A 12,976-nucleotide genomic window follows, 5' to 3' on the forward strand; every position below is an offset into this window, starting at 1 on the left:
TTCAATCATGGACACTCCCTCACCTTGGAATCAAATTAATTCTTCCAACGTTGTCACTTTAATTGATTTACATCAACATGTTTGAAAGGAATTTGAAGAGATGAATTATTTTGGTGTGGGATTTCCTTGCCCCGGAAGTGCTGGCTGCTTCCGGCGGGAGGGAGGGAGGGAGGGAGGGAGGAGGCTGTCATGGAGCTGTGCGAGATCCTCTACAACAAGGCGGAGTACATCGAGACGGTGAGCGAGTCAGTGCGGGGATCGTGTTTATTCTTCTTCGGACGCAGGATGATCGAGAGCGGAAATCAGGGCTCCGGGCTCCGGGCTCGGATGGTAGACCCGTCGGTGGAGGGTTTGGGGATGGTGATGGTGATGGTCATGGTGATGGTCATGGGGATGGTCATGGGGATGGTCATGGCCATGGGGATGGAGATAGAAACATAGAAACATAGAAATTAGGTGCAGGAGTAGGCCATTCGGCCCTTCGAGCCTGCACCGCCATTCAATATGATCATGGCTGATCATCCAACTCAGTATCCTGTACCTGCCTTCTCTCCATACCCTCTGATCCCCTTAGCCACAAGGGCCACATCTAACTCCCTCTTAAATATAGCCAATGAACTGGCCTCAACTACCCTCTGTGGCAGGGAGTTCCAGAGATTCACCACTCTCTGTGTGAAAAAAGTTCTTCTCATCTCGGTTTTAAAGGATTTCCCCCTTATCCTTAAGCTGTGACCCCTTGTCCTGGACTTCCCCAACATCGGGAGCAATCTTCCTGCATCTAGCCTGTCCAACCCCTTAAGAATTTTGTAAGTCTCGTCATTGAAGGATTGGGATGGGAGTGAGTCCCGTCAGTGGGGGAGAGAGAGAGGAGGTGGGAAGGGACGTCAGAGAAGGGTGGGGGATGCTAGAGTAGGATGGAAGAGAAGGACAATCCAATTATTGTAGGGTTTGGGAAGAAATCCTATTATTGTAGGATGGGCGGACGAATCCCATTATTGTAGGACGGGGGAAGAATCCCATTATTGTGCAATGAGGAGATGTATCCCATCAGTGGGGAATGATGAATCCTGTCAGTGGGGAATTGGGTGAGACCTGTTAGTGTTGAGGGGGGCTTATCACTGTGGGATGTGGATGGAGCGGAGGTGGGGCTGGTCTCATTGGTGGGATAGTGGGTTGTGGATTGGGCACAGTTGTGTCCGGGGTGACTTGAGGGGGCATTGTTTTGCTGTAGGTGCAGGGCTCTACATCCATACAGTGTGAGTTGAGTGGGGGAGTTTAGGTGATTGGGTCCAAAGATCCTATAAGATCTTTGGTTGGGTCTGTGAGGGTTGCATCCTGTGCGGGGTTCCTGAAATTGGTGGGTGTTCCTTTGACGAGATTATGAGGATGCATGATTGGTTGTGATTGCAACTGCTGCTTTCCCCTCCTCTCAAATTGGGGTTAGAAACATAGGTGCGTAGGCCATTCGACCCAGCAATGCCATTCAATAGAATCATGGCTGATCATCTGAAATCAGTACCCCATTCCTGCTTTTCCCCCCATTCCCCCTGCTTCCTTTAGCCCTATGAGCTAAATCTAACTCTTGAAAACATGCAGTGAATCGGCCTCCACTGCATTATGTGGCAGAGAATTCCACAGATTCACAACTCTGGGTGAAAAAATGTTTCTTCATCTCAGTTCTAAATGGCCTACCCTTTATTCTTAAACTGTGACCCCTGGCTCTGGACTCCCCCAACATCAGGCACATTTTTTCCAGCATCTAACCTGTCCAATCCTATAAGAATTGTATATGTTTCTATAAGATACCCTCTCATCCTTCTAAATTCCAGTGAATACAAGCCCAGTCGACCCATTCTTTCATCATATGTCATAAGATTTCTGAGTTCCAGACCATACTTGGAGATGTATGCTTGGTAAAGTCCCTAACTATTATGTGTTTTATCTGCAGGCCTCTGGTAACAAGGTGAGCAGGCAATCTGTGCTGTGTGGGAGCCAGAACATAGTACTAAATGGAAAGGTAAATGGAATAGATGTAGCAGAAACGCATAATTGAATGCAGTATTTGGGCCACATTCACAATTCTGTTGTCTGTGTCCTGACGTTTCTGTCCAATTCACATCGGTTTTCTGACCTATATTCATGTGATAGGAGTAGAATTGGGCCCATCAAGTCTACTTTGCCATTCAATCATGGCTGATCTATCTCTCCCTCCTAACTCCATTCTCCTGCCTTCACCCCATAACCTCTGACACCCGTTTTAATCAAGAATCTATCTATCTCTGCCTTAAATATATCCACTGTGGTCTGCCCTGTTTTGACTAATGCAATCTACCTGGCGTGGATAGCAAATAAGATCAAATAGAACAAGTTGTCCTACAACTTTAGGCTGTGCACTCCATACGCAAGAAGAAGAAGAAGAAATATATCCACTGACCTTGCCTCCACAGCCTTCTGTGGCAAATAATTCCACAGATTCACCACCCTCTGACTAAAGAAATTCCTCCCCATCTACTTCCTAAAAGACCGTCCTTTAATTGTGAGGCTATGACCTCTAGTCCTAGACGCTCCCACTAGTGCAAACATCCTCTTCACATCCACTCTCTCCAAGCCTTTCACTATTCTGTACGTTTCAATGAGGTCCCCCCCCTCATTCTTCTAAACTCCAGCAAATACTGTAATATCCAGACTATTTTATAATCCAAACTTTTATATTTAAATCAAATTATTTCATGATTCGATCCACTCCTGTAACTGCCAAAGATCCCTTGTCATTTTAATCTGCACTCTCCACCATTCTGGTATCTTGAACATTCATTCTGAAACCACTGGTGGTTGTACCATCAGCTGCCTGGGACCAAAACTCTTTTTCTCATGCTAGTAAATGTTCTTTAAGCATGTCTTTGATTGAGCTTTTGGTCGCCGATCCTAATTCCTGCTTTTGTCCTCTTACTTTTCCATTCCTCTTGTTACCTGACACTCTTTTGTCTGCTTGTCTACTTTTGTCCTCTTTTGCCACCCATCTCCTTTTCATCTCTAACCTTTGTCCACCCATCTACAAATCGAAATCCTCCTCACTTGTATCTCCATATCTCTTATCAGGCTCTATCCTGCCCCCACCACTCCTTTAGCTTTTCCCCCACTACTACAATCAGTCTGAAGAATGGTCCCAACCCAAAATATTTCCTATCCACATCCTCCAGACATGATACCTGACCCACTGAGTTACTCCAGCACTTTGTGTTCCACGCAAGATTCCAGCATCTGCAGTTCCTTGTGTCTTTAATTTATGTTTGTGTGGCTCAGTGTTGCATTTGTTTGCATCATCTTACTATACTAAAGCAGACAAATCAAAACAGGTTGACATGCTTATGTTTAATTTTGTGAACAGTGTTACACTGAGTGTTAACAGAGCGGCAATAAGTCGTGATGATCAGAGATCATAGGTTTAGAAGTAAAACCCATGTTCCTTGTTAGCTTTTTATCCTGAAGGCCTCTCTTGGTCATGCAGTATAATCCCTCAAAGCATTTGTATTTTTTATGCCCTCATCTTCGTGCTCTCTAACATGGACAGCATCTCAGCGCATCTGTTTATGCTTCTTACAACCCCATCCCATCCACCGATGCACCCATTCCATTTGATGGTATTGGTTTGTGGTGCATCAGCAACTCGGGCTGCTTTTCGCACGTATTCAGTACCCTGGTTATTAATGACCAGATGTGTGACCCTCTAGTCTGTGGCTACAGCCACTCCAACCAGAACTAGGAACCCAGGAATCCCTTGTATTAGTTGCTGCTGTCCTCTGGATATCTCGTGTTCTGGATATGTTTCATTTGTAAATTTACATTAAGAAAAATGACAAACTATTCTGTGGCTGTTACACATCGTGAATTTAATGTGTTTTTTTATTTTTGAAACAGACCATTGTGATGAATGATTGCATAATCCGTGGAGACCTGGCAAATGTGAGAGTTGGACGACACTGTGTCATCAAGAGCCGAAGTGTCATAAGGCCACCTTTTAAGAAATTCAGCAAAGGGTGAGGCTGTTGCATTGTACAATCCAGAGCTTACTTTATCCATCTTTTCCCTCATCGTCCAGAAATTTCTGAATCGAATTTTGCAGAAGATGGCCTTTTATTATTCAAAGTTTCTGTTGTATATTATATTTGCAAAGATTCTGGTATGATCAGCTATGAGTATGAACCCAGGCTTTTATAATGATGGTCATTGGCAAACTAGCAGCAGGCAAAGATTGGATGTACTCTCCTCCATACATTTTGAGTAGTCTGCTATAATGTAATTTTATTTTTACTATTAATAGTTCAAATAACAGAGCAGGGTTTGTGGTACAATTCAAAATAATTTAGTTAGAACAGTGTAGCATCAGAGTTTATAGAAAGACAGGTGCTATACAGTTTAATGTATTGTGATTATTTACCTTGCAATTATATTAATGAGCACGAGGAAGACATATAAATGACCAAAGCAATAAGATTAGACCCTTATGATCTACTGTTTGAGCTTTTCATGCCGTTTCCCAGTCCACTTTTGTCAAATTTGAGCTTGTATCATTGTAAATATTTTTTTATGGTTCAATGGCACTTTATTCTCACATGTTCCTAGATATAGTGAAATTCCTTTTTTGCATTACAATTCCTCATTATTTCTGGATTTTTATTCTGTCCTAGAGTGAAGCTATATTAGGCTTATATACCGCTTCCATCAGTGACTTGCCTTTCTTATCCATCCAAATTGATTGTACATCTTGAGCTTCTCATCATTTGTGAGAGTTGCTATACCCTTTTTTTTTGTCTGTCCTTTCTAATTGTCCTGCTTTGGTCACCATGCAACCACATCTCTTAATGGCTTCCAGAAAAAAGCCCATTTATTTCTATTAATGCTGCTATTGATCTATCTTGGAAAAAAATGCTGCAAACATTCAGATGAAGACCTTTTTCTTTTCTGTCTTTTATTTGTTGGTACACTCCATTGTGTGCCCCTACTTTATGCATTGTGGAGATTATTACCCTGAACTATTCATAACTCTCTTTTTCTCTTTGTTTCCTGCATACCCCTTCACATGAACCTCTTATCTTCTATACTTGGTATTTCTCTCTCCTCTGATTCCACCCCGGTGCCAAATTCGAATAACCATCCTCACAGCATCAGTGGGTGGAATGGGCCTTGTTTTCAGCATTGTAAGGACCCAGGGCTGGTAGAAGGTCTGATGATTGAAATAGTTTGCAGCTAATTAAGATGGTGCTAATTAAGATGGAGGAGGCAAGCTATTGTCCGATGGTTTGTAGGGTATTAGGTATAAGAAAGTGTTTCTTTATTTTGTATTAACTTACCTGTTAATGAATTGTAACTTCTTTGCATTGCAGAGTTGCCTTTTTCCCACTGCACATTGGTGACCATGTGTTCATTGAGGAAGACTGTGTGGTAAACGCTGCCCAGATTGGATCTTATGTTCACATAGGAAAGAACTGTGTGATTGTAAGTACAGCACCTCTTAATCACTGAGCAGTGTGTAATTGCAAGGCACACTCTTTGTATGTAGTTTAAAGTAGGAGGCAGGAACTTTCAATGGGGAGTCCAGTGACCTTTTGAGAATTGGAAATGCAAAGTGTGTTGGGGATGGCTGAAAGCGTTGCAATTGGAGGCAAGGATTATCTGTTTCTAGAGGATTGTAGGGAATGAAGGTATGGGTATTTGTGGGATTGGCAAGTTGTATTGTGTACAGTTCCAGTAGCTGTGCCATAAATGGCCATTTCATCCCGATTCGTAGTAATCTGCTTGATTGGTACTTCTTCATGTTTATTCCCTTCTCCACCAGTGCACAGTTGGCAGTGGTTAGAAGAACAAATATTGACCAACACAGCAGGGAGAATTTCTATGTTCTATGTATTGTCATGTGATTGTTTGCATCTTGGGCAGATTGGCCTTCAGTTTACTATTTCATCTTGACTGGAGCCCTCTTTTGGCACTGTATCAGCCCTCTTACCAGGAGTGAAAGTAACTGAAATATGTTTAACTTGCCCTTTCATTGACCTATGCACATTCATCCCCAGATCCTCTTGTACCTCTTTTAGAAATTTTCAAATAATAATAACCAAATAATAACCATTGCATTTCTCAGCATTAAAGTTCATTTGCAATATATCCAATCATACGACAGGCTGTCAGTTTCTCCATGAACTTGCTATCATATATACTGAAAACTAGTGGGCCCAATACAAAGTCTTAAGATTCATCAGATTGCACTCTGGCTCTGTTTTTTTTGGTGTGGGTTGATTTTTTGGAGTCCTTCCATTTGTGCAGTTGCACATGTAATCTTTTTGTATTTAATTCCTTACATTGCAGTACAAATTCAGAAATAATCGGGGTTCATAAGAAAGCTACACAATAATCATAGGTGACTTTAGCCATCATGTAGAAAAACAGGTGTGTATTTTTCTGCTGTTTATCTCTTTATAGGGTCGGAGGTGTGTTCTGAAAGATTGCTGCAAGATTCTGGATAATACTGTCCTTCCTCCAGAAACCGTGGTCCCTCCTTTCACTGTCTTCTCTGGCTGCCCAGGTAATTGTGAGAGTTGAGCATAGTCACCAGAGGCCAATGTTATAATTTGTTAAAGGGGAGAAGGGTGACGACCATGCTCCTACAGTTATAGCTAAGTTGTGTGATTGCACCGTTTTAATCATGTTGCACTCCCACTGTTCCATTGAAGAGAGAGGCAGGTACAGAAGCAAGTACTGTTGCAGGAAGTTCCTAACTCCCAACAGTCATTGGATTGTGCAAGTTCTGATTTTCACAGCTGAATCAGCCGTTTTCAGAATCTTCAAAAAAAAATCATAATCTTTGTGCTTTAGTTTGACTGTAAGACAGGGGTTCCCAACCTTTTTCATCCCGTTCTCCCCTGGCAACTTTAATAGCACATAACAATGTTATTTCACTTATTTATGAACAACTAATGATGAACAGATACCGACCGGTATACCAGAACCAAACACAGTCAATGAATGAGAAAAAATATGTACAAACCCAGAATCAACAAATTTACCCCTTGGGTAGGCAAAATTTACCTCCCAGGTTGGGAACCCTCGGTGTAAGAGATCTGTATATATTGGGGCATACCATTGGTGGATTGCCTCTGTCCATTCTGTTTCTGATGTCCAACATGCAATCCTTGATTTTCGAATAAGTTAACAAAGAAGAGGGATGGGGAAAGAGAGTGAAAGCTTTAAGCTGCTGCATTCACCCTGAGCCAGGAGACCTTTTGTATTGATGTGGTGATTTACATGTTGCCTGTCACCTAAACCTTGCTGGTTCCATTTGGTCTTGGGTTTTTCTTCTCTTGTTACTGAAGAGTATAAACAATATGTAGTTCCCCTGGTTAACTTAAGTCTCTTCCTTTCAAGGTTTTATACTGGGCCTTTGCAGCTCTGCATTAAAAGTCATGGCAGGGGCGATGTGTTGGGTATTTGAGCAAAATATCTAGATTGGTGTTGACAATGTGGTTCAGAGGGAGCGCTGGACTGATAGTCTTTTAGATATGGTGCTAAAACGCAGCCATGTGAACATTATAGATTATATGGAGTGCTCAAAAGTTCATAAATTATAGGAGCAGAATTGGGTCATTTGGCCCATCAAGTGTACTCCGCTACTCAATCATGGCTGGTCTATCTTTCCCTCGTCACCCATTCTCCTGCCTTCTCCCCATAACTGCTGACATCTGTACTAATCAAGAATCTGTCAATCACCGCCTTAAAAATATCCATTGTCTTGGTCTGCACAGTCTTGTGTGGCAATGAATTCCACAGTTTCACCACCCTTTGACTAAAGAAATTCCTCCTCATTTTTCTAATGGTACATCCTTTTATTTTGAGGCTATGGCCACTGGTCCTAGACTCTCCCACTAGTGGAAACATCGTCTCCAAATCCACTATGCAGGCCTTTCACTTATCCACCTTCAGACTACCTGATCTGCATCATTCATCATCCCAGCTTAATTATCTGGTCCTGATTACATTGCTTATTGTGAATTGACAGCTGTTTCCGATGTTGTAACTATCTGTACTCGTATTGGGATTTTCTGAGGTGGTTAACTTTTTATTTCATTTTATCTCTGAAAGGAATGTAATCCCTTATGGGGGAGGTGAAGGGACATTGAGTTTTTGTTTTTGGATTTTCTGACAGGTCTTTTTACTGGTGAACTCCCAGAGTGCACACAGGAGCTCATGATTGATGTTACAAAAAGTTACTACCAGAAGTTTCTGCCGCTTTCTCAGATTTGAGATGGGCCTTTTCTCTACAGCACCATGAAGACAGGTATGTTAAGGCAGGGTGAATTAGGGGGTGTGTTGGGGGGGGGGGGGGGGGGGAGGAACTCTCTGCATTCATACAACAAGAACTCTGGTGGGTGTCAGCAAGCCCATAAATGCTTAATATATAATCCCAGGGTTCAGTAAAGCCCTTCTTGTTTCTCTCCATCCTCCTTTATGACTGGAATACATTTAAGATGTAACTGATTTTCACTTTCAAATTCCCAATTTAGTCTCTGGTAAATCTATCTTCCTTCATTTGCCTTAACTTGCTTGTCTTGATTCCACCTCGTACAAATAGACAAGTTCAGAATGGGCCTAAGCCACAGGGCCCCTAAGCCTGCTTTGCCATTTAATAAGATCACGGCTAATCTGACTGTAAACTCAACACTGCATTTCTGTTTACCTATGGTGACCTTTCACCCGTTCCTGTAGAACTGTATTTGGTTGATTTGTAAGTCTGTTCCATCATTTACACAAAGCTTCCATGTGCACTCAACACATGGACTATGGATTCTCATTGCCATCCAGTGCTGTTCCTTTATTGTTTGCCATGGGCCAGAGATTCTCAGGGGTTGGTGGGGATGTTACGGTTTTTTCCCCCCAAGGGGGTTCTTTAAATCTTTTCCTTCATTCACCTGAAAATCTCTTCCTGCGACAGAATTCACAAAGTCCCAGTCTTCCCAGCGCAGTGGAACTGTTCGCAACTGCAAGCAAACTACAGTAGGAAAGAAGGGTCTCAACACGAAACATCACCCATTCCTTCTCTCCAGAGATGCAGCCTATCTGGCTGAGTTACTCCAGCATTTTGTGTTTATCTTTGATTTAAACCAGTATCTGCAGTTCTTTCCTACAGTAAGCAGACAATTTTATTTGTGTGCACTCAGAGCTGAAGTTCAAGTTATCATTGACTCCTAGTGAAGCATACAAGGGGATGAGTCTTGTGTCAATATCTGCAAAACATTCCCTCACCACCATGGTGTACAACACCACCATCTAATAATAGAAGTCTACTTTGACATCCAGAAAAATGTGGCAATTTCCAATGTTCAAGTTCAAGTTCAAGTGAGTTTATTGTCATGTGTCCCTGTATAGGACAATGAAATTCTTGCTTTGCTTAAGCACACAGAAAATAGTAGGCATTTACTACAAAACAGATAAATGTGCCCATATACCATGATATAAATATATACACACATGAATAAATAAACTGGTAGTGCAAATAACAGAAAGTGGTTGCTAATAATCAGAGTTTTGTCCGAGCCAGGTTTAATAACCTGATGGCTGAGGGGAAGTAGCTATTCCTGAACCTGGTTGTTGCAGTCTTCAGGCTCCTGTACCTTCTACCTGAAGGTAGCAGGGAGATCAGTGTGTGGCCAGGATGGTGTGGGTCTTTGATGATACTGCCAGCCTTTTTGAGGCAGCGACTGCGATAAATCCCCTCGATGGAAGGAAGGTCAGAGCCGATGATGGACTGGGCAGTGTTTACTACTTTTTGTAATCTTTTCCTCTCCAGGGCGCTCAAATTTCCGAACCAAGCCACGATGCAACCGGTCAGCATGCTCTCGACTGTGCACCTGTAGAAGTTAGAGAGAGTCTTCCTTGACAATCCGACTCTCCGTAATCTTCTCAGGAAGTAGAGGCGCTGATGAGCTTTTTTGATAATTGCGTTCGTGTTCTCGGACCAGGAAAGATCTTCAGAAATGTGCACCCCCAGGAATTTGAAGTTCTTGACCCTTTCAACCATCGACCCGTTGATATAAATGGGGCTGTGGGTCCCCCTCCTACTCCTTCCAAAGTCCACAATCAGTTCCTTGGTTTTGCTGGTGTTCAGGGCCAGGTTATTGCGCTGGCACCATATGGACAGTTGCTCGATCTCTCTTCTGTACTCTGACTCATCCCCATCCCCAATGTCCCAGGAGACTTCTCTCAGTGAAGACACTCTTCAGTGATGAAATTTATCATCACATTTATTGTGCCAGCACAGCCTTTGATTATCTGTGGAACAACTGTAGTGGTCCCTGCTCTCTCCTCTCCACCCCTACCCCATCAATATGAGGCCTACATGGAGATTCACATAGGTACTAGAAAGAGACTACCAGCAGTGTCTTTGCAAAATCCATCAAACTCACTACCAGTATCAACAAACTTGCAGCTTCTCTCTGACCAATTTTCTGAGCATTGAGGCCATATTTACACTGGGCCTATGCTGTGGCATTTCCAACAAGTCTGCTAATTCTGATTTCTGCAAAATAACCTCAAAGATTTTGTTTTGGAGTTAATACATGTATGTCTTGAAGAATGCAAAACCAACATGGATAAACAGCTGAGATAACAATGGGTCAGTCTAATTTAAAGATGGGACAAACACACCATTCCAGAGGTTAGCACATATCAGGTTGGTGTTTGGCAGCATTGTCCTGATTTACTCAGGAAGGTTCCAGGATTGGTACATATTAGCAGTGCTGAAACCCAGATTTAATCCTGAGATAGTGGTTGTAGATTAAATTGGGAATGTTCCAATTGCCTTGATGCGATGCCCTGACTAATGTTCTTCCCATAACTAGGAAACACAACACACCATTAACTGATTTTTTGACCTTGCATTATTCAAAATGGTTATAGCACTTAGTTCTTGTATTGATGGGTGCATAATAATTCATTGTGTAACTGGTAATATTGAAGTATTGACTAAAATTTCATATTGTGCATCTTTGCGCTAGAAAGATTTCCTGTACATGCTCTGATGTGCACAATTATTTTTTTTAATTCGCAATCTTGCCCATACTAATTTCCTGATTTTTTTGATGGAACACATAGGATCTTGTGCAAAGGTATACCCCAAATGTTTTCTATGTCATTATTAAGCATCAGCTGTTAATTTGCATTAAATCCATACTACGACAATCTTGTTTAAAAAGGATAATGTATATACAGTTACCTTCTCATGATGGGCTGAACGCTTTGGGTAATTCTAATTCTGCCCCCGAGTGTCTGCCACTCCATGCTTAGAGTTTAAACTCATTAGCGCCTACTATCTCGTCTACCATTCTCTTTTTTCTTGTTGCAGTATCTACTTTACTGGGGACCTGGAATTGAATAGCTGGACAAAGTTTGAACACTGCCTGGGCACTCCCAGGTCATGAAGTGACTCTGGCAAAGGGAAACCTTGGTGTCGTAAATGGTTCTGTTTCTTTAGGCCCAGTGAAGACCGGCTGCTCCTCCACAGCTACACTTAAGACGATGGTGTGCGATCTTCACTTCATAATTTAATATTTTTATTGGCTCTGCTCAGTGCCAGAAAAACAAATTGGGCTTGATATATGCTGTAATTATTTATGAAATTATTTTGGGACTGAGATGTTAAGTCATCAGGCTACCTGTGTATTCTAACTCGGTTTGTTGCATTAATCCTGTCCCCATTAGGAAAGATTTTCCATTGTGGCTCAGTGTAAGCAGTTGTGTTATTTCTCAAAAGAATGACGCTGACTTTTCTTTACTGTTTGTGTAAAGTCTTATCAACCTTTGCACAATTCTTGACTGACTGATCATAAATATCACCTGAGAACCATGATGATCCCGGATGAGTAACTGGGGTTGCAGGTTGCCCCTGTACATACATGCAACTAATAATAATAATAATAATAATATATCTTTTATTGTCATTGCACGTCAGTGCAACGAGATTTAGTGTGCAGCTCCACTGATGTACAAGAAAGGTAAATAAATACAATACATAAATAAACAAGCTGAATTGATTGACGTGACCATCTGAGGGAGACTGTCCAAAGGGGGTGGGTGGGGGGGCACTCATTAGGGCCGGTTCAGAGCCACTATAGCTCTTGGGATAAAACTGTTCCTGAGTCTGGAGGTTCGGGCGTAGAAGGCCTTGTAACGTCTGCCGGAGGGAAGTAGTTGAAACAGACCGTGGCAGGGGTGTGATGAGTCCTTATGGATGCTGAGGGCCTTCCTGAGGCACCGCGTGTGGTAGATGCCCTCCAAGGCTGGTAGCTCTGTCCCGATGATCCTCTGCGCTCTGTTGACGACGCGCTGAAGAGCTCTCCTCTCCGCCTCCGTGCAGCTGAGATACCACACAGAGATGCCATACGTTAGTATGCTCTCTGTGGTGCAGCGGTAGAACGTTGTCAGCAGCTGTTGGGTCAGACCAGTCTTTTTTAATGTCCTCAGGAAGAACAGTCGTTGCTGTGCCTTCTTGACCAGCGCGGCGGTGTTATGGCAGAACATGTCTACCATAACCTCCATGGAATTGACATGCTATAACTGAAATGCATTCAGACAAGTTTATAAATAATACACCGTTCAGCAATGTCGTTTTATTTTTGTATTCACTGTCCATGTGGCCTTTCCAGTCAAATTTTCTTCACGTCATCCAAATTATTTATCATACATTTATTAATGCTTACATTAACACTCACTTTTACCAAGTATAACACATGTAATCTCTACTGTCGGGCAGTAATTTTGTCTATATCAAATAAGATTTAAAGTGTTCTAAATAAGAATTTTAAAATGATGCTGGCTGTCTAATTGATGCATCATGTAACATCGATATACATGACTTTCTAGTTAATACAAGTTCTAATACAAATAATGCAATTTGGGAATGAAGAATCAGAGGCCATTGATTTAAGCT

General features: G+C 42.1%; 1 protein-coding gene across 1 annotated transcript; it reads left to right on the plus strand.

Moving 5' to 3' along the window:
• The first annotated feature begins 166 nt into the window (after window positions 1-166).
• dctn5 (dynactin subunit 5) lies at window positions 167-11,947 on the plus strand. Its single transcript, XM_033040901.1, has 7 exons — window positions 167-237; window positions 1,949-2,017; window positions 3,919-4,037; window positions 5,385-5,496; window positions 6,478-6,580; window positions 8,198-8,329; window positions 11,393-11,947. Exons 1-6 carry the CDS (start codon window positions 190-192, stop codon window positions 8,293-8,295), a joined length of 549 nt encoding a protein of 182 aa, XP_032896792.1. The 5' UTR covers window positions 167-189; the 3' UTR covers window positions 8,296-8,329; window positions 11,393-11,947.
• The last annotated feature ends 1,029 nt before the right edge of the window (window positions 11,948-12,976 follow it).

The sequence above is a fragment of the Amblyraja radiata genome, chromosome 22 (genome assembly GCF_010909765.2).
Source record: "Amblyraja radiata isolate CabotCenter1 chromosome 22, sAmbRad1.1.pri, whole genome shotgun sequence".
Classification (NCBI taxonomy): Eukaryota; Metazoa; Chordata; class Chondrichthyes; order Rajiformes; family Rajidae; genus Amblyraja; species Amblyraja radiata.

Excerpts from the sequence above, each read along its gene's own strand:
- dctn5 (XM_033040901.1), top strand. The coding sequence starts at position 190 with ATGGAGCTGTGCGAGATCCTCTACAACAAGGCGGAGTACATCGAGACG. Across the intron at positions 238-1,948 it reads AGGCGGAGTACATCGAGACG|GCCTCTGGTAACAAGGTGAG; the intron begins GTGAGCGAGTCA and ends TTTTATCTGCAG. Across the intron at positions 4,038-5,384 it reads TTTAAGAAATTCAGCAAAGG|AGTTGCCTTTTTCCCACTGC; the intron begins GTGAGGCTGTTG and ends TTTGCATTGCAG.